This window comes from Phoca vitulina, unplaced genomic scaffold (assembly GCF_004348235.1).
Source record: "Phoca vitulina isolate PV1807 unplaced genomic scaffold, GSC_HSeal_1.0 scaffold16, whole genome shotgun sequence".
Taxonomy (NCBI): domain Eukaryota; kingdom Metazoa; phylum Chordata; class Mammalia; order Carnivora; family Phocidae; genus Phoca; species Phoca vitulina.
This window is the reverse complement of record NW_022589719.1, coordinates 7,088,539-7,115,228: the sequence shown is the minus strand read 5'-3', so window position 1 is coordinate 7,115,228 and position 26,690 is coordinate 7,088,539. Positions and strand designations below refer to the sequence as shown.

At 39.4% G+C, this 26,690-nt stretch overlaps 1 protein-coding gene and 1 pseudogene across 2 annotated transcripts in view; both read right to left on the bottom strand.

Annotated features, from left to right (window-relative positions):
- BBOX1 (gamma-butyrobetaine hydroxylase 1) overlaps window positions 1-26,060 on the bottom strand; it is a 59,637-nt gene extending 33,577 nt beyond the window's left edge. The window contains exons 1-4 of one of the 2 annotated variants that reach the window (XM_032414419.1): window positions 25,747-26,060; window positions 25,213-25,502; window positions 17,176-17,603; window positions 15,567-15,681 (exon numbers count right to left, since the gene is read on the bottom strand). In XM_032414419.1, the coding sequence (XP_032270310.1) occupies window positions 15,567-15,681; window positions 17,176-17,394 (334 nt within the window). In that variant the 5' untranslated portion in view covers window positions 17,395-17,603; window positions 25,213-25,502; window positions 25,747-26,060. The remainder of the gene's footprint in view (window positions 1-15,566; window positions 15,682-17,175; window positions 17,604-25,212; window positions 25,503-25,746) is intronic. The other variant, XM_032414418.1, reaches the window with a different exon arrangement.
- LOC116638945 lies at window positions 1,640-1,769 on the bottom strand (annotated as a pseudogene).
- Window positions 26,061-26,690: the final 630 nt, after the last annotated feature.

Sequence of the window (26,690 nt, the reverse complement as noted above, 5' to 3'; positions counted from 1 at the left end):
CCAAGCCACTAGATTTTCTTCCCTGGGGCCATGCCAATCTACTATATACCTCCTGCCCACCACTGCCTGACCCATGACAGGTATTCACTAGACCTTATTTGTCGAGAGAATGTTTAGCTCATGGATAGCTCTTGATCTGTACGTCCTTAGGGCTTCTTTGCCTGGACTCTGCTTAGAAACGTCTCCACTGAGACCCTGTGTGTTTTAATGGCCGTGTTACATTGCTCAACTCCAAATAGATGATAAAATCTGAATGATGGACTTAGAACAGCATATGCACATTCTTAGAGGTGGGAGGAGTGTTTGCCTTGGTCGGTACACCTCCTTCTTCCTCTTATTTCACCTGATAAGAAGCTTTCTCTGAGGTCAAATCATTCTTTGGAGTCAACAAAAACTGTCCATGGGGAAGAAAAGATGAAAGGTGTGGTCCTGGGATGCATAAAAAATGCATTTTGCATAGATCCTTTGATGACAACACCACAGTAGATAAAATCAAATGCCTTCATTAGCTTTCTGATTCCTCATGATCAAATGCTCATGAAAAAAGTTTACTTGAAGAAACAGAAAGGAAATCAAATGGAAAAAATAATTTGCTTTGCAAATCGGGCTCTCCCAAAGGAGGCAGAACACAGAGATGTCATTTTGCCAAGGGAAATAACTCAGATATTAACAACTGCATTCAGGAGAGACCTAACTCGATCTAATCCATTTGATTTCTTCAGTTTTGGAAGAAAGAATCTGCCTTAGGAAGGCAAACCTTCCCAAGTGACAGAACGAGATCTTATAATCTCAGTATCATCCTGAGCCATGCCTCACTTCTCAAACGGGGGAATATACATCATGTTATGGAAAACAGCCCCAAGCCCACAGTTTAAGAATGAGGACTGGATCAATGTTGTGTAGTTGTTGTCAGATAGAGTTGTTGTCAGATAGAGACTCTCAGGAGTCAGATAATAGCCTTAGAAGTGAAAAAGTGCCTGCAGGTTGAGGAGGCCACCTCCTGCTCTCCCACCAGCTAATCAGCCACATGCAGCTAGTACTGTATGAAACAGGATATGAATAGGGTAAAGAATGGAGGCACAGGGCCTGGGTTTGAATCATTGTCCTGCATCTTACCAGCTAGTTTCTTGGTGTCTTTTCTGAGCCTCCATCTCTTAATTTATAAAATAGCCACAATTATATTTACCATGCAGGTCATTTGTTGACCATGCAAAGAGCCTAGAATAGTGCTTGGCACATGGTAGACAACTGCTATTCCGACCACCTATAGTAATAGCCAGTATTTGCTGAGCCCTTTCTAGATGGCAGGCACAGTGCGAGGTGCTTTCCATATGTTATTTATTTTAATGTCCACAATAAAAATAGATGCTTTCAGCATTCCCAAGTTATAAAGAAGGGAGGAAGAGAGATCCAAATCATGCAGAGCTAATGATTTGCAGAGCTAGTTAGTCAAATCCAGGCAACCGTCCAAAGTCTATAATTTTGACAACTACACATAAAATAAACAGGTGATGCCTTGAAATACTGTTGTCACATGTGTTTTTATGCCCTATGTCTGAATGTCCATTTCTTATTCTGTCCCTTACAAAGGAAATCTACTAGATAAAAAAATAAAGCAAAGCAAGTTACACTTAGGACCACTTTGTCCGAACTTGTTCAAGCAGGGGTGTTTAAAGATAAATCTTGAATATAACACTGTGTGTCAATTATACTGGAATTAAAAAAAAAAATTACTACACTTGATCTTAGCCAAAAGGCCAAGAAACGATGGAATTAAAAAAAAATTAAAGATAAACCTTGACTCCTAGTCAGGATTTTATATGCAGAAAAAACGTGATGAGTAGGTTTCATTTACAACGACATTGCTGTCCACTTTTGTGAAATGAACCAAGGCTTAAAAATCAGCGAGCTTCTCTTCTTAATTTATGCCAGTGTATTTCAGGGGTCCAAGTCGGTTTGCTTTAACTTAGGGCCATTATCACTTTCCAGAGAGTGTCAGTGACCATGTGTCAGGGAAATAGAATACACAGAGATTGAAAAAACATTTTCCAAGATGTAAATGTTTTAAAAACTTCAAGTTCATATTTTGACTACTTTGTGGATTTAAGGAGGGCCTCCTTAGGGCACATACCATATACATCTATATACATTTATAGCATGTTTTAATGAGTTTTTTTTTCCACATGAGTCATTTTCCCATTATATAATAACACATGTGTGTGCACGCACACACACACACACATGGGCACACACACTATTTTTCCTTCTAAAAACACAGAACGAGTTAGGTTCTTTCAATAAATCTGTTACTCGTTACATGTGTAAAATTAACCATGTTCATGCTGAGACTCCAATATAAACCAAGGCTCTCAGTACTACACATAGTGTAGTCTCTACTATAAGTAATCTCAGATTTACAGGATTTTACTATCAGAGGGCGGTTACAATGCCTTTTAAGTTCTGTAAAGTTCACTATTTTCCAACTCCAGCTCTCATTCTGGCATGCCCTGGCAAGGACTTGACAAAAATCAGCAACCAAGGGCCAGAGCTCATTATAGAACCTGTGTCCTAATATGAGCCACTCATACACTCAGTTATGTTACAAGTGACTTTCCGAGATAGCACTGTGACTACCCAGTTTCTAAACTCATCATAACATCCACAATATAAAATATTCTAATTTGTGGGGAGAAATAAACTACGTTTCAATAAATCCACTAGTAAAATCATTTCATGATATCTGCACAGAAACTTCAACATTGAAAAAGCAATTTAGAAGCACCTCCCCAGTCTCCCCCAATCACAGAACAGAACTACCATGGACTCAAGAGAAAACATGTTTGACTAGAGTAAATCATTTGTCAGGTGAATACATTAAAAGCAAATTTAAATTTCACACTTGGGTCTGGAGACATAAACAGTATGGAAAATGACGGAATATTTAAGGCATGAACCACCCTTTCTAATTTAACTTATGGCCTACTAATAAATACTTCCTTGAACATGTGCTTCACACATCATAAAATTTATGAACATGCTACACGCTGGCTTTCAAGGAACTGTTTGTACAAGATTTCCTTTTCGGGGTTAGGCATCACATTCCTGGATCTTGAGTTGTATTTCAAAAAAGGAAAAGACACAAAGAAGCTCTTTGGTTAAAGATTCCTGAGTGCAGCATCCTGGGTTGCAATGTGTTATTTTGGGTTTAGAACCTTCCGTCCACCTGCGCTGAACTGTTCTTGGCTCTGAAATACCAAGTCTAATGTGCTTCAGATCAGCCAATCACTTACTGTCTCTTCCAGTGAATACTTAGCAGGGCCCAGACAAAGCCAAAATCTGACCCTTGTAGAGGAAACGTACCTGGGTGTAAATAGGGCTTTGAGTCTCTTCCCTGGGCTAAGGGGATCCTGCCTCTCTGGATATTCTTTAACTTCTTGTCTAGTGAATTTGACATGTCTCAAGAATCTGATCACTGCTCTCTCTTAGACTGAGATCTTCCAGAAGCTGACCTGAGATGAGGATCTGAATGCAAGCCATGTATTAAGGAGGGATCCCTGGGAGAACTAATAGGAGGTGGGGAAGTAAGACAGGGAAGGAAGCCTCTGGAAATCATTTTAATGACTAGTTAAATGAACTGCTGGGCCTTATGGCAATACTGTAGACTATACTTCAGGGTTGTCCCACCCAGGGCAAGGAAGCTGGGGTGCACATGCCACCCATGCCTACCTTTCTTTGGCCGCTTCTCTAGGCACTTGTGGAGACCAAGGCAGAGAAACCCCTTCAGCCGAGGGGCAGTCTGTGCTAGAAAGTGGCTGGCATGCATGGGAAGAGTACTGCAGGGCTGTGGGGGCAGTGGGGGGAGGGGGCACGGCCAGCCTCTGCAATGCCCTCCTTTAGGGTCTATAAGACTGAGCTAGATGGCTATCTTCTCTGGTCCCCCGGCACTGAAACACACCTCAGCCTCAGCGCTTGCCATATTGTGCTGAAATGATCTTGCACTTATTCAAACATACTTGTGGAAAGCCTTGCTATTCAAAAGAGATCACATTCGTGAATAAAAATGATGTGATCGCACATCTGTTTTGTGAAGGGAAAAGTGAATAAGCAAGGAAGCAAACAAGTAAATACATAAGAATGAACATTGTAGCAAGTGCTCCGAAGGTAACAAATGGGGTGCCTCTGCAAACAATTATTGGGAGCCAGATGGGGAACATATTTAGACATGGCAGTTAAGAACTATCTAGCTAAAGAGACACTACTGAAGCCAGACGCCAGTGGGTGAGAGAAGGCGAAGACGCAAAGGGCAGGGAGAAGAGTGTCTTGGCAGAGAGACCGTAGGAAGAGGGAGAATCTCTCATCTTGTTGGGGGAACTCAAAGTTTCTAGGGCTAGAACCCAGGCAAAGAGGAGGGTAGCAGATGAAGTGTAAAAGTTAACAAGGGTCAGTCAGGCAGGACTTATCTCTCTTTCTTCCACTAGATTACAAGTTCCTTGCAAGGGACGGAGAGCATGTCACATATCTTTAATTCCTCACCTCTACTGCCTCCTTCTCCCTCCACCCTCCAGCATAGAGCCCAAGGCTGGCACGCAGTAGATTTCCAGAAAACTAGTATGTCTGTATCCTAAACAAATCTTCCCTTATTTTCTAATGGGGACTAGAGACTGGAGGCACACCCTGAAAGATGAGATTGTGTCTGAACACTCTTTAGTATTTTAAAAGATGGAGAAATCTATAAAACCTTTTCCCTAGGTGATAATCCCACCAAACTCAAAAAGTCTCCCCAAGGATGTATAAAACACACTTCTACACAAGTTTATGTTGCTTGAAATGAGAGAAATACATTTTTGGACTATTAGGTACTTGGTATATTCTATATGCTCAGTCCTATGACAACAGTGACCTTCTTGTTGGAGAATCCAAGAACACACAATAAAACAAGGCAGGGACATGAAAAGGCAGGGTGTGGTGAGTTCTTGAAAACGGAGAGCTAACATTTATGGAGCGCTTAGGATTCTAGGTGCTCTTCTGAGCACCTAATATGGATTAATTCATGTAATCCTCACAACAATCACATAACAGAGGTCCTAGTATTGTTCCCATTTTATAGATTAGGAGACAGGCCTAGGATCTTAGATAATTTGTGTAGAATCACACAGCTAGTGCTCGTCAGAGCTGGGAAACCACAAAAATAATTTGATTACAGTTTACAGAAAAAAAGCATATGTTGAAGGAAAACAATCACGTAAGGTGTCAGAAAGGGAGACGATTATCTCAGACTTCCTTAGAGTTTCAGGGCAAATAGAAAATTCAGTTTTACCTTCTGTTCTTGCTGTGACTGTTCCCTAGGATATCCATGTAAAGGTTATGGAAAACCCTCTTGGTCACTTTCAATTATGTACACTGCACACATCTTCCTATGGAGCAGCCCTTATTGGTTCCAGAAAGCTCCAGTTTTCATAAGCTTCCTCCTTATGCTAAGATACAATCTACCTCTGTCACCTTTCTTTTAGGCCCTAATTCTGTGCTCCATAATGCCATAGAATATGACAGTCTTGGAGATGCATATAAGCACAGCAACTGTGCTGTTTTTCTTTCTAAGTCCAAATAGCCTTTTTATTCCCCATGTTTTTTATGTCTTATGGCTTCCAATCCCTGCCCTAGGCTGTCTGCTCTTCATTGTGTGATGTGTTCAAGTCTGCTGATACTCTCTAACAGCAATGATATCTTGAACCAGACATAATACTATAGATGTGGTCTGGCCCATGCCTGCATGGTAGGCTCACTACCACATTTTCATTCATGCAACCTAAACCTAATTAATCTTTTTTGGCTGTCTCAACTCTGTTGACTCAGATTAACTTTTCAATCAGTGAAAATGTGTAAAAATTGTCTATCAGTCACATCTTCATTTCCGAAGGTAGTTCATTGAGAATGTGTGAAGCATGTGTGGAGATGGGGATGCAGGTCCAATTTGATTGTGTCACACATTGTGTCAAAGTTAATAACTCGAGGTTTGAGGGTGACAGATCTGGATTCAAACCTGAATTCTGATACTTCCCATCTGCAAGAACGTCAGAAAGTGATACACTCTCACAGTTCAGTTACTTCATTCAGAAAATACAGGATGAAAATGACTTTCAGGGTTGTTATGAAATTTAAATGATATGCTACCTGTAAGCAATTTAACACGGCATACCTGATTAAATCTGCATGTGAACCAGAGCAGCTGAACATGACTGAAGGAAAACACACCATGATAACTGATCTTATTGCATGTCTACTAATGTCTGCTTAATTCTCTCTTACCAGCTGACCATTTCTCACATTCTCTGTCCTCAAATCTTCCACCTCCTCCTCCTCCTTATACTCAGCTGACAGCTTTGTCTCTTATTTCCGTGGAAAAATAGAAGCACTCAGAAGGGAACTTCTATACATTTCCTCCACCACATCCACAAACCTTCTATACATTTCCTCCACCACATCCACAAACCTTCCTTATGGCACTTGATTAGATGTACTTGTAAATTTATATATATTATATATGGTGTGTGCATATATATATGTATATATTTTTAATTTATTGATCTCTTTCTCTAATAGAATGTAAACTCCCTATAGATAGAGTCTTTCTGTTTTGTTCACCACCGCATCCCCAACACCTAGAAGACTGCCTGTTCTAGAACATAGAAGACACTTAAATATTTGCTGAATAAATTCATAGTGCATGGTAGGTACTCAATAAATGACACCTTTACTAATATTAGTTATTCCTCAGACTGGGGAAGACAGTCAAACACACAATGACCATTCAGTGCAATAATTGCATTGACACAGAGACAGAAGCCCACACAAATTGCAGCAACCACCTAGAAGAGGTGAGAGTGATAGAATGGTATTTAATAGAACAGATACTCTTTAGTCAAATCTTGGCTTCGCTATGTATTGTCTCTTTGATTTTGGACTACTTACTTAATTTCTATCATGTGTAAAATAGTTATAATGTAATGCTATTATGAGGTTGTTGCTAGGATTAAATAGAGCAATAAATATTAGGTGCTGAGCTCAGTGACTGGCATAGAGCAATGCTTTTAAAATGTGAAGAAGAAGATTGGTGAAGCAGTAGGAGAAGAGGTGGAAGAAGAAGAGTGTGAATGACATTGGTAGTTCAGACAGAGATTGGTGGTGGAGGTAATAAGATGTGGATGGATTCTAGATTATTTTGCTGATAGGGCTAATAGATTTTGTTGATATACTGGAGGTGTAGTAAAAGAGATAAAGAGGAGTCAAGGATGATCCTGCCGCCAGAGAGAAGGAATTGTATCAACTAAGATGGGAAAGAGTGGAACAGGATTCCCTAAAATCATCTGTTCCCATCAGGGGGGCTGTCTTTCCTCTGGTTTCCTCATTTTTTTTAAAAAAAAATTGCTCCAAACAAATCACTTTATAAATCCCCTTTTGGTTGTCCATTGTATATTTGGCTTGATGAATTTATTCTGGGCTAGAAACTTCTATTATGCTCTATTAAAGTTAGAGCTTAGAGACTCTGCACTTCCTTCTTGCATGAGCACACCATTCTCTTTCGATAGCTTCCCTTTACCTTTGTTACTGAGATTATCTGCTTTTATGTGATCATGAGCTTGCAGCTAGTTTGGGCCAGGGATTTTTTCATTGAAGTATTTAGCTTGTACATGAAAAATATGTCACCTGATGGTTGGTATACTCATCTGTAGCAATCCTTAGCTAATAGATAACACAGCCATTTTCCCCAGAGTTTGCTGATCACCCCAGCCTCAGCAACACATTTCTATATCCCTGATTGGAATTAGGTTCATAGTTGACCAGCCCTTTCACTGACTTCCTTAAATTTATTTAAATGAAACTATCTGCCAGGTAGGTGAAATTTTGGTTCAGACTTCAAACCAGTGTCTGAGCGATTAAAATCCTTTTCATGGCGACAATTCACCTCCAAGCCACTCTCATGTTTTTAGTCAGGAATAGAACATGATTATTCTCCACGTAAGAGGAACTCAAGCATAAGATATTGTCATGTCACTGTTGTTTATTTCTCCTTATGTCCTTGCCCAAATACTCTTTGATATGCCTCTGCTCCTATGTTCATCTATGTTCATGGCTGTCTAAATTGGAGGAAAAAGGGAGCAAGTACTTTTATCATTTACTCTTCACATTCCAAAACTGAGAGGCACTGCCTTTTTTTACACATGGAGAAGGTGAGGTTCAGATCATTTATGAAACTAAGTCAAGTTCACAGAGCAGAGAGCCAAAGCCAGCTCTGCTGACTCCAAAGCCTGTTCTCATTCCATAACACAAAGTTGTTTCACAGGTGAAGAGCTTTCTTGACATACCACACTTCACTTTCTCTCCTAAGGTCTGTTTTCTGGGCTTTCTTTCTTATTTGTAGTTTATAATTTGGCTTAGGGATAATATAAATATAGGGTGTAATTTTTGGCAAAGGGCTTCACTGGGATGTGAGGTGGGCCTTGCAGAATGGATAGGTGAAGTCTGGCCGGACAGAAAGAATGGAATAAGTGATCCAGGAAACAGGCAGGGTTTGGACAAAGTCTACATGTTCGTGGAAGGGGCACCAGGCTGTGGGATGATTAGAAAGCTCCAGTGAAGACTTAGGACTTTATCATGCCACAGTGAGACAGCAGAGCAAGGGGGAAGAGAGATCAAGGTGGGCATCAGGAAGATTACCCTGCAGGGTTGTGCCAGGCGGGTGGGAACAGAGGCCATGTTATTTCAGTAATCTAGATATGAGATGATAAAAAGCTCCAGCTAAGTTGTTGGCAAGAGGGACAACCCATACAATCGTTTCTCCCTATAACCTGTTGAATATCAGTCTTTGGACAAGCAGGCCCTGTGCATAGAAGCCTGACAGCCAGTGGGAGTAAAGGAGAAAGAATTTCACTAATAGAATTCTGCATTTTTAATTTTAATTTTTTTTGTAAACTGATACACTGTTCAAGAACAGCTCAGAGCTGTTCTCTGGTTATTTATAGTGCTTTCGAGGGAGTGGTGTAAAGATGAAGTGAATTTATATGTATAGTGCGACAGTGCTTTTCACCCAACCTGACACTACTTAAAGGTAATTAGGTGCTATCTCTATCATACAGATAAAGATTTTGGGGTATAGAAAAATAAGTTGCTCAAAATCGCAGACCTAACAAGGCCTAGGGTCAAGAGCACTCTGATTTTAGTGCTATATTGTTCTTTTGATTAAGAGCAAAGTTGCAGATTGAGAAGAATACAAAATTTTGAGAAAAATAATAAAGTTAGTGAATCCACTGAATGGAGTAGAGCTTAAATTATTTTTTTTTAATTTACTAAATTCGAAATTAGGCAAATCAACAGAATGTGTAAATAGCAACATCATTTGTTTTAACCTTTTTTTCCCCCTAAGGGATAGAAACATTGAAAAAAAATTAATCAAATTTTTTCCATGGGCACATTTGAAAGTTTGGGGTTGGAATTTTAAGGAAGAAATTTAAGTATAATGAAGATATCTATTATCCTGGAACTAAAGTTGTGTATTTCAATGGTCTGCCATCTTGAAGAAGCAAAGTGAAATCAGAAGTGAGAAGTAACAATTTTTAAATCAGTCGTCCTCCATTTTTTTTTTTTTTGACTGGTGAATCTCCTGGTGTGTAGGCCCTAGCAAAGATGATAGGTTAAATATATAACTCATGTGTAGGGTTGGTAAAAATGAAGTCAGCATATAAAGCAACCCAATTTTACTTCTTGAAATTGCTACCATTTGGAATTTTCTAAATTTATAAATTCAAAATTTACAATCCAGCTGCCTTATGCTATAAAATTCATTCCCAGGCTGAAAGAAAAAGCAAGACTAGTTTTTGAGAAACAAGCTTTTCACTCATTGAAGAAAGCCCATTCTACTTTTATTCTCTTTGGGGGAAAAAAAAAAGAAAAGGAAAGGAAAGAAAAGAAAAGAAGAGAAAAGAAAAGAAAAGAAAAAAATAAATATACTTTGGCATAATAACAGAAAATTACTTTTCTAAGAGTAAAAAACGTTAGTATCTTTTCCTTAATTTTGGATGTGGTAAATATACTGAGAAAATATGAAAAAGAAACATTCTGCAATAATTCTTCCTTAAGATACATTTGCTGTAGGTTCTCAAAAATATCCTCAGACTTTTTCAAGACTTTTAAAGACACCAGCTTTTCAAGGTCCTGTTTAGCATTAACATTGGATGATGCAACGATACTTTGTTTTATGAAGTTATCATTTTATCATTTTTTAATTAAAAAATCATTTCTTAGAAAGAATGTAATTAATGTTTCTTATCTAAGAATTCTTAAAAGGAATAAAAGAAGATACATGCTTTTTTTTTCTTTTTCTTTCTGCATTTCTGTCATGTATCCAGTTGTAAAATAGACTTCTCTTTAATATTTATCTCTGAAAATGTGGTTATGTGTTTTCTTGTTGGAAGTACGGATGGAGATAAGAAAGCGTGAAAGGAAGCAGATTTTACCTAAAGTTAGAAGTGATCCCAAACTAGGCAGATGAGTGTGGGAACGACCTCCAGGTCAGTGGCATCTGCTGCAGAGAAGGCGCTGCAGGACTTTTCTCAAGCTGTGAGTCTCCCACCTTGGGCTCACCAACAGGACAAGGGAGGCCCCATCCCATGTAGGGACGTTACATTCTTTAGCTATTATGCCCAGGTTTGTCAAGTACAACACAGACATTGAGTGGGCTAATAAATGACAGGTAATTCAGAAAAAAATAGGGCACATTGGAAGACATCAATATGGCACAGAGGAAAAATGAAGCAAAATACACATTTGTCAACTCACAGACATTGAAGATACCTGTATTCATTTCATCAAAACCCCAAAGACATTTCTCTGGAACTCAGTAGGTCCATTTCAGATAGGATAGGCAAAACAGAACAGAGACTTGCTTCTTAAACACACGAAGACTTGGAGCTAATCTCCCACCTGTGCATCAGAGTGTGAGCCTGGATAATGGCAGGCAAGGGATGTTGACTAGGTCTTTCTTGGGAAGGCAATACATTTGGGTACATGACACGGTGGCTAGATTGTTCTGAGGCAGTGGGTTGTTTTGTTTTTGTTTTTTTTAAAGATTTCTTTATCAGAGAGAGAGAGAGAGCACATGAGCCAGGGAAGGGGCAGAGGGAGAATCTCCAGCAGACTCCCGACTGAGCGAGGAACCCCACAGCCCCAAGACCACGGCCTGAGCCTGAAATCAAGAGTTGGACACTCAACCGACTAAGCCACCCAGGCTCTCCCGATGCAGCTGTTTTCACAGAGCTGTTCCAAAGCCATAAGGACCTGGCAGCCCTGATCCGGTTGGGGCACTCTGAGGCAGCCTGAAAAAAATAAGCTCCCAGCCCTTTTTATAATTACCAAGTAATATATGAAGCAAATACCCTCACTCCATCCCTGACTTGCACTGCAGACTCCCATCTCTGGGGGTTCAAGAATGGGTGAAGTGTGGAGCAAGGCTTAGGGACATGGGTGAATTATCAGTTGGAGTTAGACATACTTATTGTGTTCATTACTTGCTAATTAAAAAAATAGTGATTTTTGCTTTTTTTGACAAATTTCTGTAAACATAGCCTCTGCACTAGACCAACCCTGTTCTTCGTGCCATAATAAAAATTTTCATTTTCAAGGAAATGCATGGCAAGAAAGGGGGAACTCTGCTTCCCTACCCCTGCCCCCCCGCTATGTGAGAGGCACAGAAATTTTAGAGGGCCCTGACAGTTACATGAGAGTTTTGACTCCCTCTTGTGTCATGTGCCTCTTGAAACAAAAGAGGGGCTTATAGCTATGAAATGATGGGTGGTAATCCAATTAAATAGGCAGGTGAAGATTTGTTCTGCTATATCGAATTGAGGGGAAATGTTCTTTTCTGACTATGCAATGTATTCAATCTCTGGACTGCTGAGAAAAGTGAGTAGACTGCTTCCATGGAAAAAAGATTTTCTTCAAATTACAATCTTTTAAACCTCAATTTGAAATAACAAATATTATTAAAGTCAGAGAATAGTATACAAATACTGTAGTACCAATTCAAAGAGATAGGAAAATGAACATTCATTCTCACACTGAATGTTAATAAAAAGCACAAATATTTAGGTTCCTATATATAAGACCAAACTATATATGGATTTTTCCCATTTTAGTCCTATCAATTATATTTTGGGAATTTTGCATCTCAAAGTTAAGCACAAAAATGAGAGTATAATCATTCCAATTTGACATGGAAGCTAAAATATAATTACATTAATAAAATTCTTCATATTTCCAATGTTTTATTAGAGTTTTCAATTTTCATTCATATGTTTGGAAACATTTACATGCTAGGCTTCAACAGTCAGCTTTTAAATTGGTGGAGAATAGAGAACAAGGCCAGCAACCTCCTATCCTACAGGCCAATATTGTTTCTTTGAATACAAATTCTTCCGCATCATCTCTGCTACTTCCCTAGCTTACGTTCTCAATGCCTCTTGTAGGACTATTTCTAGGCCATGCTACGGTCACCCTCTTCCCTGTCCCACTCTCCACGTCAGCCCATCCAATACAGATGACCATTACCAAGAATTTCCAACACAGATCCAATCACTCCAATCTCTTTTGGAAAATAAATACAAACCAAGAACCAAAGGGACCTACCGGGGCAGGGGAGAATGCAACCAGAGAAAGAGGAAGCCAAGAAGATATTCACAAGCTTGTAAGCATTTGAGAAATTATATGCATCTGGTCAAAATCAGAACGATATAACTCTGAAGATGAAAAATGCATTCGAAAGAAAATAAAGCATCCTTCTTAAACTTATAAAGATATTGAACTCATTTCTTTGGTCCTATAGGAAGAGAATGAGCATGGAAAACAAATGGAAGGGAACATACCTGAGCTCTATGTTGAGAAAATGTCCTTGCCACAGGGTTTTGGATTGAGCTCCTTAGTAGGGCATGAAGTCGCTTCATGGTTTGGCCCCTTCCTTCTTCTCTGTTGCCTTAACAATTTTAACTTCACCGATATTAAACAAATTGCAGTTTCCAAGCCTACCCTCCTATTTTATACATCCATGATTTTCTTCATGCCCTTTCCTCTGTTGAGAATTTCCTCACTATCTTTGCCTAACAAACTGTTTCTTCAAAATCCAGCTCACAGTATCACCTGGCTTCTGAGGATTATTTTCTTGTCTCTTCAGATTCCTTTCTCTTTGTTATAATTAACCTTCTCTGCATGCTTTCATGCACCTAAAATAAAATATTATACTTATTTGTTTTCATGGCTCAGGTCCCCCTCTTAGACATGATAAATGCTCGAGGACAGAATCTGTGTCTTTTTATAACTTGGTATTTCCTTAGAATTTCTGGCACAAAATAGATGCCCAATATATGTGCAACTGAATAGAAATTTATGAGGGAATGACTATTATCCATGTCTTTCCTTCCAGCTGTGGCTGTCCATGGACAAGAGTCTTTTTCTGGCTGATCATCATATGTCTTTTCATTTTTGAGTTCGACAGCTAGTGTCAAGGGAAGATCAAGGAAAAGTGGTCTGCATCTTGATGCCAGATTTTAAGTTTTTCCTCACTCTAAGGAAAGAGCAGTAAAGGCAACATGGCCACTGAGGACAAAAAACAAAATCCCTTCACAAATGTAACTGAGTTTGTTTGCATGTTCTGGAGTATAAATGTTTGAAAATATGTGACGGGAGGACAATAAGGTGTCAAATTCTGCAGGCAAAAAGCCATAGAAGCAATACTCCAAAAATGGCCTGTTGCTTTCTCCTTTACCCCACCAACTGCACAGCTTGAGAATATATTTTAAAAATCTGATCTTGTTTTAAACCATTAAAGTATTTTCCAGTGTCAAAATAGCAGCCAGGTCTCCTTATATTATTCATGACCGCAGCCTGTCCGTGTGACTGGTTTTTTCCACTACTTAACTGAGTGTAGTATCATTTCCCTTTTGCTACTGCCTGATAGTACTGAGAAATGTAAGCTATAAAACTGCATTCGTCAAGAAATATTAATGGAGGAGGGTGGCTGTATCTTTTTACAATGCTTAAAAGCTTAAGCTGTAATAATAAAAAGTTGGCTTTTGTTCCCTGAAGTAATCAAAAGAAGAACTTGAAGGAAATGAAAGCAAAATCCAACAGGATTACAAAATTAGGGCAGAGTTAAGGAAAAATATTTTGAGTACCAGAAGAAATCTAAAATAAATAAAAAATAATAATACATTCGTGAAACAGCTATTTGACCCAGACAATTGCTACTCAGTTATGTAACTGGAGACTCCTTGAAGAATCTAACAGTACACTCTCTGGGGAAGGGCAGGATAAACATCTTCCCCTGGATGCCCATCTGGATTCCACCAGCTAGCTAGGTAAAGAAGAAAGTGGCTTCCTGGCAGTTTAGACAGAAAGCACTAGAGCAAAACCTTGTCCGTTGTCAGAATGATGAGACTAAGGACATAGAGGAACCTAGTTCCTGACAACACGGCCTGTGCCTAAACGGGAAGAGGACAATATCATGCCTATCTGCTGATAACCATAGGACAAGGTGGAGCTGTGTGGTTCAAGCTAATTAATTAGTAACATCTCCATACCCAGGAAACTAGCATTTAAAACCACTTACTATACATGTTTGAGAATTTCAGATCTGAAAGGAGTAGGTGAAATCTCTATCTTGGTGTGTGACCCAGAATCCTCAGAAGGGGTGTTATAGAATTTAACAAGGCTGGTCCAATATATCTGGTTAACAGTGGAAAAGAAAGTTCAGGGAGACTTGCCTTGTTAATGTGTGCGTAGAAGTCAAAATTCTGGTAAACACATAAGAATCATGATATTTTTAGAATCTGCCTTTGACCCACATAGTCTTATGATACAAATGTTCAAGTTACACAGAGTCAATAATTAACTTTTTACCTGTATTAAGTATTTCTTTTATTCTGTCTCTCAGCTCAAGAATAGAGTCTTTTTCCACCAAATCCAACTACTGCAGATTTTCTGAACATTTTTGTGGTTACAGATTTTCTTGAGACCCATTAATCTCTCCCCACACAAACGTGCTATGCACACACATGCACACATGCACTCACACACACACTCCCCGTGCTCACTCAGTGCCGTGTATACCATCCCATGGGGTTCGGGGATCACATAATTTTATTTGTGGATACCAGGTTAGGAATTCCTGCTTTGTTGATTTTGTGTTGTTGTTGCTTTAGATAAAATTAAGAAGTCCGCCTCATTCGCCCTACTCCTTTGCAGCGGTCACTTAGGGAGTATCTGGTGTGCCAGGATTCGTGGTAGATGACAAGGATACAAGTTTGCTGCACTTTTTTCTCTTCCCGGCTCTTTAGAATGTCTAGAACTCCTCTATATTTCCTTTCATCTCTACCCAAATGATCCGTGTTGGTAAATCATTAAACATACCGCATAAATTACAATAAGGTTTTAACCAAAGCACAAGGGTTTGAATTTGCTTCTCTGAGCAAATTTCTTACCATACAAGTTTTAAAAGACATTGACGACCACGGCAAGGTTACCTGGCAAAAATAACTCTCTTTGGAGTTTTTCTCTGGCCTGCTGTGAAAAGCATCTTTTCTTCAGCCAGTCAGCTTCAAATTCGCTGTAATGCTCATTTGGCCACGTGATACAAACCTTGTAACACAGAAAGCAAATATCATATGTATATGTATATTATGTATATGTATAGTATGCTTCTATGTACTTTGGTTTATTATTGCTTTTTGTTTTGTTTTATTTTTTGGTTTTTGGGTTTTTTAAAGATTTTATTTATTTATTTGATAGAGAGAGACACAGCAAGAGAGGGAATACAAGCAGGGGGAGTGGGAGAGGGAGAAGCAGGCTTCCTGCAGAGCAGGGAGCCAGATGCGGGGCTTGATCCCAGGACCCTGGGACCATGACCTGAGCCGAAGGCAGACGCTTAACAACTGAGCCACCCAGGCGCCCATACTATTGCTCTGTTTTTGAATGTCAATCTAAGATATTCAGGGGATCCAATTAGCCCTTAGTCTTTTATTTTTATTTTATCTTATTTTCACTTATGTACTCACAGGCATAGAATACACTTTTGGAAAACAAGAAAACTAAAGGCCAAGGGGATACATCTGTGGTCTGAGGTCCCTTAAATATCACACAAGAAATAAAAGCTGGCTAGATTGGAAGTTCTTTTCTTGTTCTATGTCCTCTAAACCTGTTGTTTCCAAACTTTCTGTGATGACTTAAATTCAGGTATCACTGGATTTAGTATTCCTTCCAAGAGGATCAGAACTAGGAATGATGATGATGAGACAGATTGTCATCATAATAAGTAACAATGACAACAGCACTTGGAGTGCATCCTGTGTAATGAGCACAGCAGACATAACTCATCTAGTCCTCATACAAGTCTGGAAAGAAGGTATTGCTGGTATTCATGTTTTTCAAGTGAGGGACGTAAGAGTAAATAACAATTCTAAGGTCACACAGCTCGCAAGCCGTGAACCCTGGGAGTAAAGTCCTTGAGTCCAGGTGAAGACAAGAAGGGGGGAGAGCCATGACCTCGCTGGTCACACTTGCTCTTCTGATAACTATCCTAGTGAATCTGGAAGAGAGAAATGCAGGCTGGTGGCCGCATCCAGTTTGTAGTTTTGAGAGCTGTGTTTTTGGGAATCCTAGAACAAGCCTTGCATTTGACTAAAAATACATTAATCAATACACGTTTCTGAGTGCTCACCACATGCCAGACACCATGTTGAACATTTTACCCATATTATCTCACTGAATCCTCATGTCATCTCTACGAACAAGTTCTGTTAGTATCCCTATTTTACAGGTGAGTAAACTGAGGCCCAGAAGCATTCTTTTTGTTATAGAAATCACCTGTGTCTTCAAGGCTGTCCACGTACTGAAGGAATAATGAGCAATACTGCAATTTTTCTTCAAAATAGAAGTAATAAAAATAGCAGTAACAGTAACAGAAGCTCCCACTCACTGAGCATGCTTACTTTGCACCAAGCCACGAAGCACATGTACTTCCAGATGGGGCTATACATACGATCAAATGAAAAGTAATTCATCGTGTAAGTTATCGGAGACCAGCCCCTTCATTGAACTTGGGAGAGAAAGGAGAGATCATTGAGAGCGGATTACCTTTTTTCTGTCAAATGTCAAGCTTTTAATACCGATGTTCACATCAAGAGCTTCGATGAGAAGTTTCCGCGCTTTTGCAGAATCCAGGTAGCAGTCGGAGCACGGGCAATTGTCTCTCAGCCATACAGCTGGGTAGAGAGACTCTGAGCTGTCATGCCAGAAGATCTGCATCAGATGAGCCCCATCCAGCACCGCTGCATTTTGGATGGCACAGTGCATGTTGCCGGTCCTTGCAGGGAAATCTTGTCAGCTACCTGCTCTGACAAATCCTGGTTGAAAGGGATCTCAGGCAGATCAAGTCTGAACTTGACTTCTAAGCCTGTGAACAATTCAAGTGGACTCTGGCTCCTGCCGTTCGCTCAGCTGCCAGAGTTTGAGGTTTGCCTATCAGCACTGGGACCTTTGTTCTGGTGAGAGTATTTCATATGCTGTAAACAGAAACACAGTGACTAAAAGTAAATAAGATAAACATGCTGAATCAGGATCCGGATGAAAAGAATGCTTTGTTTTTTTCCAGAAATTTTAGATAACGAGTTCAGAACCAATGACACGGGCACTTTAAAATTATGTTGGCATAAAAGCTCTGAAAATTTTTTAAGGGAGAAAAATGCTCCACAAATTGAAAGTATCACTAATGATAACTGTGCTATTTTAACTGACATCCAACTGCATGTGCCTTTTGGAAAAAAAAATGTTTTTATGGCACTAAATTAGTAACTTGTTCTACTGAGGGAAATTTTAATGCAATTTATTTATTTTAAGAGGTACTATAATCCAGTACATTGTGCTATTTCTATTCTATCATTTACTTTTTTACTTATACAATTCATTTTCTAAATGCCGTATAAAAGTTCCCAGACTCTGCAAGCTTCCCATTCCTGTCTTGCTTGATTTGTTCTCTGGGATTTTCTGTTTATTAAAACAGAAAATAGTTATCTATTAAGAGTGTGCCTCGATATTGTGGTTCATTTAATTTAAACCTTCACTGAGTATTTTCATGAACCTTCACCTTACTTAGGAATAATGAATTCTTTTCATTAAGAAACACACCAAATTTTGAGGGCATGAAGTATTTATAAGAGAGGAAATCAAGTGAAAAGAGAGGCACAAGGTATCACAGACTGAACACCTCGGTGTTGATTATGTCGGTGTTGATTATGATTCCATTAATGACTACATGCGGGGGGGGTTCTTCTGAAATTGTGTCAATGTTCTAAATCTCACTTTTTTCATGTATAGTTTGCCAGGACTCTAAACTTAGATTGAAGAAGTAGAACTTAGCTGGAAAATGTAGAATTTATATGGAAGAAGTAGAACTTCTTCTTTTTTTTTTTTTAGAAGTAGAACTTCTTAACCTGTTCCATGTAATGATTAGCTCATTAACAGAAGGTGACATGTGATGATAGAAACAAGACCTCACTGTCTTGGGATGAAGGGGAGGCATGCACACGTGTGCACGTGCACACATACATATGCGCCCATGCGTGCGCGTGTGTGCGCACACACACACGCACACACAGTGACTGCTAAACAAATTCCTTCTGTGTATTAGGCATTGCAGTAGACACTGGAGGGTTCAGTGACAAGCAGGACAAAGCAGCTCCCTGTCTTCCTTGAACTTACAGATAGGAAGACTTTATGTACCATTAACATAACTTTCAAAAATACTTTACACTACATTAAAATAAAACAACTTTTAGGTGATTGTTTTACATATACTTCCTCAAATCATTAACTTGGATTATTTAGTCAGGTTATGAAGCCGGGCCAAGACAAGAAAAGATTGCTTTCTCCAGTTAGCTCAACCACACTGAAGTTACCTAATGATAAAAGAGAAACACAGTTCACAGGGCTTCATGGTGATGCCTACTCAGGAACTCTCATCCATTTTTTTTCTTAATAATTTATATAGAAACAGGGCAGCACTACTATTTAGAAAAATCATCGGAAATATTATTAGTTCAAACTTGGGTGTTTACCTCATAGATTTCGAGTAAGGGGCCCTCAGAAAGTTCAAACATAAGTTTCAGTGCGGAATGGGTAGAGTGCTTAATTTCTCTGATGGGAGAAGGGGAAGCTGGCAGGTTTTTTCTATGTGTGGTTTCAGAGGACAGTGATGATTCCAGTAAATATAGAATAATCTAACCAGATCCTTAAATAACATGGTACACACAAGGGCAAAAAGGAGAACTGTAGTAACTCTTTATCTAAGTCAGGGTTGACACATATTTCCTATAAAAGGGCAGACGGTATATATTTTTGGCTTTCCAGGCTATCTAGAGTCCCTAGCACATATTCTTTTTAATTTTTTTAAATTTTTGTAAGAATGTAAAAAGTAGTCTTACCTCACAGGCTGGAGAAAGCAGGCTGCAGGCCATACTCAGCCTGCAGGCAAGAATTTGCTGTCCTTGACCGAGTGATATAAGGCATGCTTTTATTACAGTGGTAGACAATCATACTTAAATACAGAAAATAGTTCTCTTCATTTCTCCTTATATATAAAGTTAAACCTATTCAAATAATACTAAGCATCTTCTTTTTGCCTGAAATGCTGTATCAGAAAGTTCAGATTTCACCATGGAGCTCCAGAGTTCAAGAAAAAAGTGAGATAATTATGAACGTAAACAAGAAAATAAGGCTGGGGACAAATAGCACTGAGAGTTGTCTGAGAAGTTCCAGGACACCTGCTTAGAGAGGATGTCTATTTGAGGAAGTCTTAACAGGATGTGATCAATGCTTCTGAATGCATATGAATTCCTTGTTCCTATAGATAGCCATATGGAGATGTGGATATGTTTACCAGACATGAAGGTGTAACAAGTCTTCTTAGTACAAGGCTATGTTTTTTCAGTGGGTGGCAAGCAGATGAGAGATAGAAAAAGTTCTGGTTTCATAGCAAATAAATATCAACATGGGTAATGGGGAGTCCACAAGAAAAATAGAAGCGGGAAAAAAAAATACATGCATGTATCCTAATACGTTTTTCTTGTTATTTATTCATTTTGGTACTTAACCTGATCTATTTATAAACTGATGGATTATTCACTTGCTAAAATTACTTGCCAAGAATCAAAGGCAAAAGATACCTCAAAATATCAACACACACAAAATAAATATATGTAGCTTTCAAGCTCACCCTCTTTATATTGAGAACATAGCTATGTGTTGGGGGGGCGGTCGGGGGGAGGGCAGAGAGAGAAGGAAAGGGAGAGAATCTCAAGCAGGCTCCACCCCCAGTGCAGAGCCAGACGTGGGGCTCAATCCCACAACCCTGAGATCACGACCTGAGCCAAAATCAAGTCAGGACATTTAACCCACTGAGTCACCCAGGTGCCCCAACATAGCTACCATTTAAAATACATTTGACATATTGGCCCTGATCTGATTTCAAAATGGTATAGGATGTATTTATCCCACTGTAATAGTCCTTCAGATAGAATGAACTAAAATCATGTGTCTCCTTCATTCCCTCTCTTCTCTAAATCTACTCCATTTTTCAGCCTATTCTTTATAATATGTGATCTCTTGATTCTGTACCTTTCAGGATGCATGGTTACTTTCCAGTTTTAAATGTCCTTCAAAATGTGAGACTTCAAATTATACAATATAGCACAGATGTAACATTTCTAATATAAGGAAAAGAGAAATTAGTACCTTAATGAGGAAAGAAGTTTTTTAATTTTTAATTTTTTTTTTACCTGAGAGTTTGGAAGAATAGTGGTAACTGTTTATAGGATCTTAAGAAAGAATAACTAGTTTGGTTGTACAATAAGAATATTGGTTTTAATTATATTGCTGGTAAGATTACAATATTAGTAATAACAGTAAAAGTTTACATTTACCAAATGTCTTCTTCATGCCAATCATATACTAAGTGCTTGACATACAATAACTCAAGGAATCTTCATCACAACCCAATGAAAAATGTATTGCAATTACCTGAATAAGCAGCAGAAGAAAGAGGCTAGGGAATATCAGCATACAGATGGTAGCAGAATGCATCTTAAGTTCTCCAAGGGAGTAAGACAATTAAAAAAATAAATTCTTTTCATTTATTTTTATCATCAAAATTCCATGAGTGTCAGTGTATATTTCAGACTCCACTCATTTTTTTTTTTAAAGGTTTTATTGATTTATTTGACAGAGAGAGAAAGAGCACAAGTAGGCAGAGCAGCAGACAGAGGAAGAGGGAGAAGCAGGCTCTCTGCTGATCAGGGAGCCCAATGTGGGGCTTGATCCCAGGACTCTGGGATTCTGACCCGAGCCGAAGGCAGACGCTTAACCGACTGAGCCACCCAGGCGCCCCTCCACTCATTTTCTATAATGGGTTCATTAACGGGTTTGAAAAGGTTTTGGTTGAAAGGATTTTTATAAAACTTGAAACTTGATACATTGATTCTAAGTCAACACATTTTTTCCACTATAATATACATTGTCCCTGTACTTAAAGATGGCACTGTGCCCATATCCCACTTACTGTTAAAGTGATCACGCCTTATAGACATCTGTACCAACGAACAACAATTACATTCCAACCTGCCATCCGAAGCTTTCCATTTCTCTCTCTCTTTTCTTTTTTTCTTTCTTTGTTCTATCTAACATGTTTGAACTGGAAAGGAAAAACCACACTTCCAGATATAGGGGAACCTGACTCTTCCCCCACCTCCCCCCAAGCCTGTAGCCTGCTTGGCCGAATGGAGATCCTGGGGAGGGTATTTCAAGAGAGGAGGTGCTTTCGGGACCAGAGGCTGATGGGAGCTGCCCGAGGCACCCGGGAGAATGTGGAAGAACTGGAAAGACTTGGGTGTTGCTGAAGTTAAATTGTTTGGGTATCTATGAAGGAGCTTCTCAGGTCATTTCTATTCTTCACAATCCCTTTCTCAGTTTATGACAAAATGTGATTGGTAATCCAAACAAAAACAGAGAGAAATGGGAATATGGTTTCCCTCTTTAACTCATCTTGTTTTACTTAAAGCTCTATTGGGGCAAATGTGATGAACATTCAAAAAGAAAGGAAGATCAAGGATCATCAGCATTTAAAGGCAAATTCTTTCTGAAAGTTTGTAGGCTTGTACATAAGTGTGATTTGTTGAAATCCGTTTTTCCATTTAGTCCATGTGACCTGTTAAAATTGAGCCCTGTTGAAGCATCATAGACTTGTAGCTATTAGATAAACTGTTTCTTTGAAGAAGAGAAAAAAAGAGAAAAAGAAAAAAAGTAGTATTCCTAGCTCTCTCTATATAGCTTCTCTATATATTATATATAATAAATATATATATCTCTATGTATTATATATCTTTTATATATAATATATAATAAATATATATATATTCATATATATATGAATATATTTTACCAGTGGGTCCTCTTTGCTAAATTAAAGGGCACCTATAAAACAAAAATGTTTATTTATTTTAGGACTTAATTATTATTTGACTTCTTACAATTATAATTTGGTTTATGAAATATCAGATTGGTTTGGGTGGGAGGGAGTAGATTTGCTTGTCCTGGAAAACAAATCTTGGATTAAGGGGATTTCAATCTGATAGGACAGATTTCTTTTAATTTAATCCCATCACTTAGGGGGGTGGTGTGTGTGTGTTCCTTCCTAACTGACTCACCATATTTTTCCCCTTCAGAGTTATGGAAGTTTATTTGGGACTCCTGTTTGGCACAACTAAATGGTCTGTTTTAGAGATTATCCTACTTCAGCAATGGGTGTGGTTTTGTCTTTTTAAAAATTTTATAAATTCAGGTTCTTTCAGCTGGTTTTCTCTAGCACTGTTTAGAAACTCAAGAAAGTAGCTCTGAAAGTTATTTCATGCATTGATCTTGGAAATAAAAGAACTTAGAACTAGAACTCTCAGAGCCTGAAAGAAACAACTCATGATATCACTGGGCTCAGTGCCCTCATCTGATATGCAAGGATAATGGAAGCTCAGAGATGCTGGGTGTGATTTGTCCAAGCCCGCAATGCTGGCTAGTGGGAGAGGTGCTCCAAACCTAGGTTTGCCAGTTCACTGTGCACATAAAAAGTAAACATTTCCTAGTTCTAATAAAAGAGAGTGCAAAATTTCCTCAAACACTAATTAATTATACTAATTTGTACGATGGGTTTTGGATAGTATTCTCAGGAAGTTGATGTAGAAGCTCCACAGTTACTATACATAAAATTTAAATTGATGGAAATTAATAATATACATCTGAGAAGGCTGATTCATCTACTAGATTACTGACCCCTAAAACAAAAGGCTATAATTTTTGACTGTTTTTTTCTTTTTTTTTTGTAAGAGAAGGAAAGAACAGAGTGGACTCATGTTATCAAATGTCAGTATCTGTTAATTTCCATCTTCTCTTCCTTAGGTTAAGTCATCAGACCTGCTATGATCAGATATCAGGATTCTCTAGTGTGTCTGTCCTCCTGCTTCTAGGTGGTAGGATCAGAAAGTGATCACAATGCAAGAAACATGCAAATTGTATGGGAATGTGTGTGTGTGGTATATGTATAAAATCATTTATTTAGCACTTATTATGTTCTGGCCCCTCTGCTAATGCTTTTGATTATATTAATTATTTAATCCTCCAGAAACACTGGGTTCAGTGCTATCACTTCTATTTTACAGGTGACCTTGAGTTTGGACAGGTGAAGTAACTGACTTGAAAGCAGAGGAAATAGGAACCCCACCACTACACCGAACTACATCATGGAGAACCTGTGGCTGAATAATTTCCCAGGTAATAATTTTAATTTACCAAAAATGTACTATTAAAATAGTAGCCAAATCTCAAGTTTGTTGGTCATTAGTTGACCTCACCATCTGACATTTCATCACTGGAAGAAGAGGACAGGAAGTTTTCCAGACATTACACCATAAAGGCTTAGGAAGTATTACTATTCTTTTATATATCAACCTTTAAATCATAAAACTCAACTCATTTCCGTTTGGTAAGGTAAAGGTCGACCAGACTGTATTTGGGTGTTTGAGTGTCCGAACGTTAGTATCATTTGAATACATGCACACTCCACTCATTACACCTGCTACTTAAGGGCCTTCAACTTAGAGCCTGTGGTTTTTAATTTTTTTTATATTGATTTAGTAAGTGGCTGAGCTACTTAATAATTCATGAATATACTCCTGTGGATAATGAATTCTATAAAGCCATTAGAAAAAACAGTCTCCATTCTCTTGAGTAGGTTTACCATTCTGCCTGCTACCTTGTTTAAAGTATCAAATTTTGTGTAAACACTTCCTTCCTAAATTATAAACAAGAAAACTTTTTATAAAAAGCTTCACCCTGGTAGAACTACCACATTCAGATTGAAACTCCTATATCAAAGTATAATGTAATTATACTTTACATTATATATATATATAATATACATAATACATTATACTATACATGTAATGCAGCATACTGGGTCTATATTTTAAGATTTCTAAATCATTGAACCAGGACATATATTTGTTATGAGAAATCCTATGTTTTATAATAAAATCAATTCAAAATATCTGTCATGTCTCTTCTTGAGCTACATTTGGGGAACAGCTGAAAGCACACACAAAGATCGGTCTTAATTGACCAGTATTCTAGAGAAGCATGTTCCATTAAGTTTTTGGACTTAACAAAGGGCCAAGGTATGATACGCAGTCCCTGTCTTTGGGCTGGGCTGTGGATTATTCAGTGACTGTTTCCAAATCCAGCCAGAACCCTCCCTTTCCCACCACCCAGTCTGCTTTTGAGACAGTATCCTCTCTGTCCCCTCTGTAGGTTTTCTGGATCAGCGTAGGGACTGTAAAGTAACTTGACTACTAGACTAAGCCAAACATAATTGGGAAAGGAAAGCTGCCAAGAAGCAATCAGATCCACTGCATTCCAAAATCAAGCCATTCCAAATGCCTGATGGACCATCCCCTTCGCAGCCCACATGGCTGTGAGACACATGTGCCTGGATTTCCAATTAGATGTGCCCCCTCCCCGCCCCCAATCCACAGACCTGAAGCTCTTCAAATAAGGCAAAGTTGAGCTCAGTCCTACCTGTTCTCAGATGTGCTTTAGGCGCCAAACCATGCAAAATTTACCAAGGAAAGAAAACGGTCAGCTTTGATCCTCAACGTCCTTTGGGGCGGGAGGCTTCTGGTAACCGGCACATCCCAGTTGATCTGCCCGCAGTTTCCCTACATCTGACATGTGATGTAGCACTATTACTTGGGAGCCTTTCTTTCTGCTCCTGGCAGCTCCACAGAAGCCCTGCCCCCAGACACAGCTGAGGTTTGCCAATGAGGAAGGATGTCCCAATCTGAAGGTGTAGCAACTCCTGAAGGGAGCTTGGAGGTAGAAAGAGAAAGAGAGAGAGAGAGGTGGTGGGGAGGGAGAGAGAGATAGGGAAGAAAGGAAGGACAGAAGGAAGGGAAAGGAAAAGGAAAGAGTTTTTATGGCCTGGAGGAGAAACAGTTAGAAAGAGAAAAGACTTGATATCATATTAGTGCCTGAAGCCACAAAACCCCAGGGCTCAGTGCAAAGCATTGCCTTAGTTCAGTCTTTCCTGGTAGAAGGAAGAGCAGTTCTCACCTGTCTGTTCTTCTGACCCTGAGTCAGCAGCAGCAACGGAAGCCAGTGAAGGAGACTTCTGTCTCACCTGTTCACAGTGACAGTCCTTTTACTGTCAAACTCACTTGGAGAAAAGACATTGAGATGCGCAGTTCACAGGGAGGAGCCACCAGCTCCCACCTCAGCAGAGGTGAGGTGGTATTTGCTTGCCCATAGAATATTCCATTTGAGCCTTTCTGAAGGGAGCTTGACTCTTTCTGGGGCTGGGAGGAAGGTTGGGATGGGTCCCTTTCAGCCTGATGCCCTCCTTTCTTGGCAGCTTTGGCTGAAATGAACAGTAGCTGCCAGAGAACATGGGGCTTTTCTGAAGGCACCTGGTTGCCCAGTGACTTGACTCACAATTACACAGGCCTGAGGACAACAAAAGGGAAAGGCCAGAGTGGGCGGTAGGCCAGGGACCCAAAGCCTGGCTGCCAGGCATTCAGATGGAGAGTGCCCAGTGCAGGGGGAGGGCTGGTGGACAAGTCTCAAGTCCTAGTTCCTAACAGGGTGGGGGCTTCCACTAAAAGAAAGTCTGCAGGTGGGAACTGAGGTCCAGGAGAGAGCTGCACGAGCCCTCTGCCCTCCTCCCCCAAAACCACCCTTCCCAAAAGACACTGAAGCAGCCTCAGCCTGCAACTTGTTGCTTCTTGCCTGAAGGACTCTCACAGCTGTGAGACAGACAGGCAGGAACAAAAGAGCTAACCCTGGAGAAAGAAAATGCAGCCCAACTCTCCCATGGCCTCTGCTGTGGGTTCTTGCCCAGGACAACTCCCCCTCCCAAAACCGCAGCGTCCCCTCCCTCCATGATGCCCTGTCATCTCCTTTCACAGTAAAATCTAAATGGTGTCTCTTCATTTGTGGTCCCCTCCCCCATCTCCCTTCTTCCTTTCCCCAAGTGCCCAGGTCAAATTACTGACACCCAG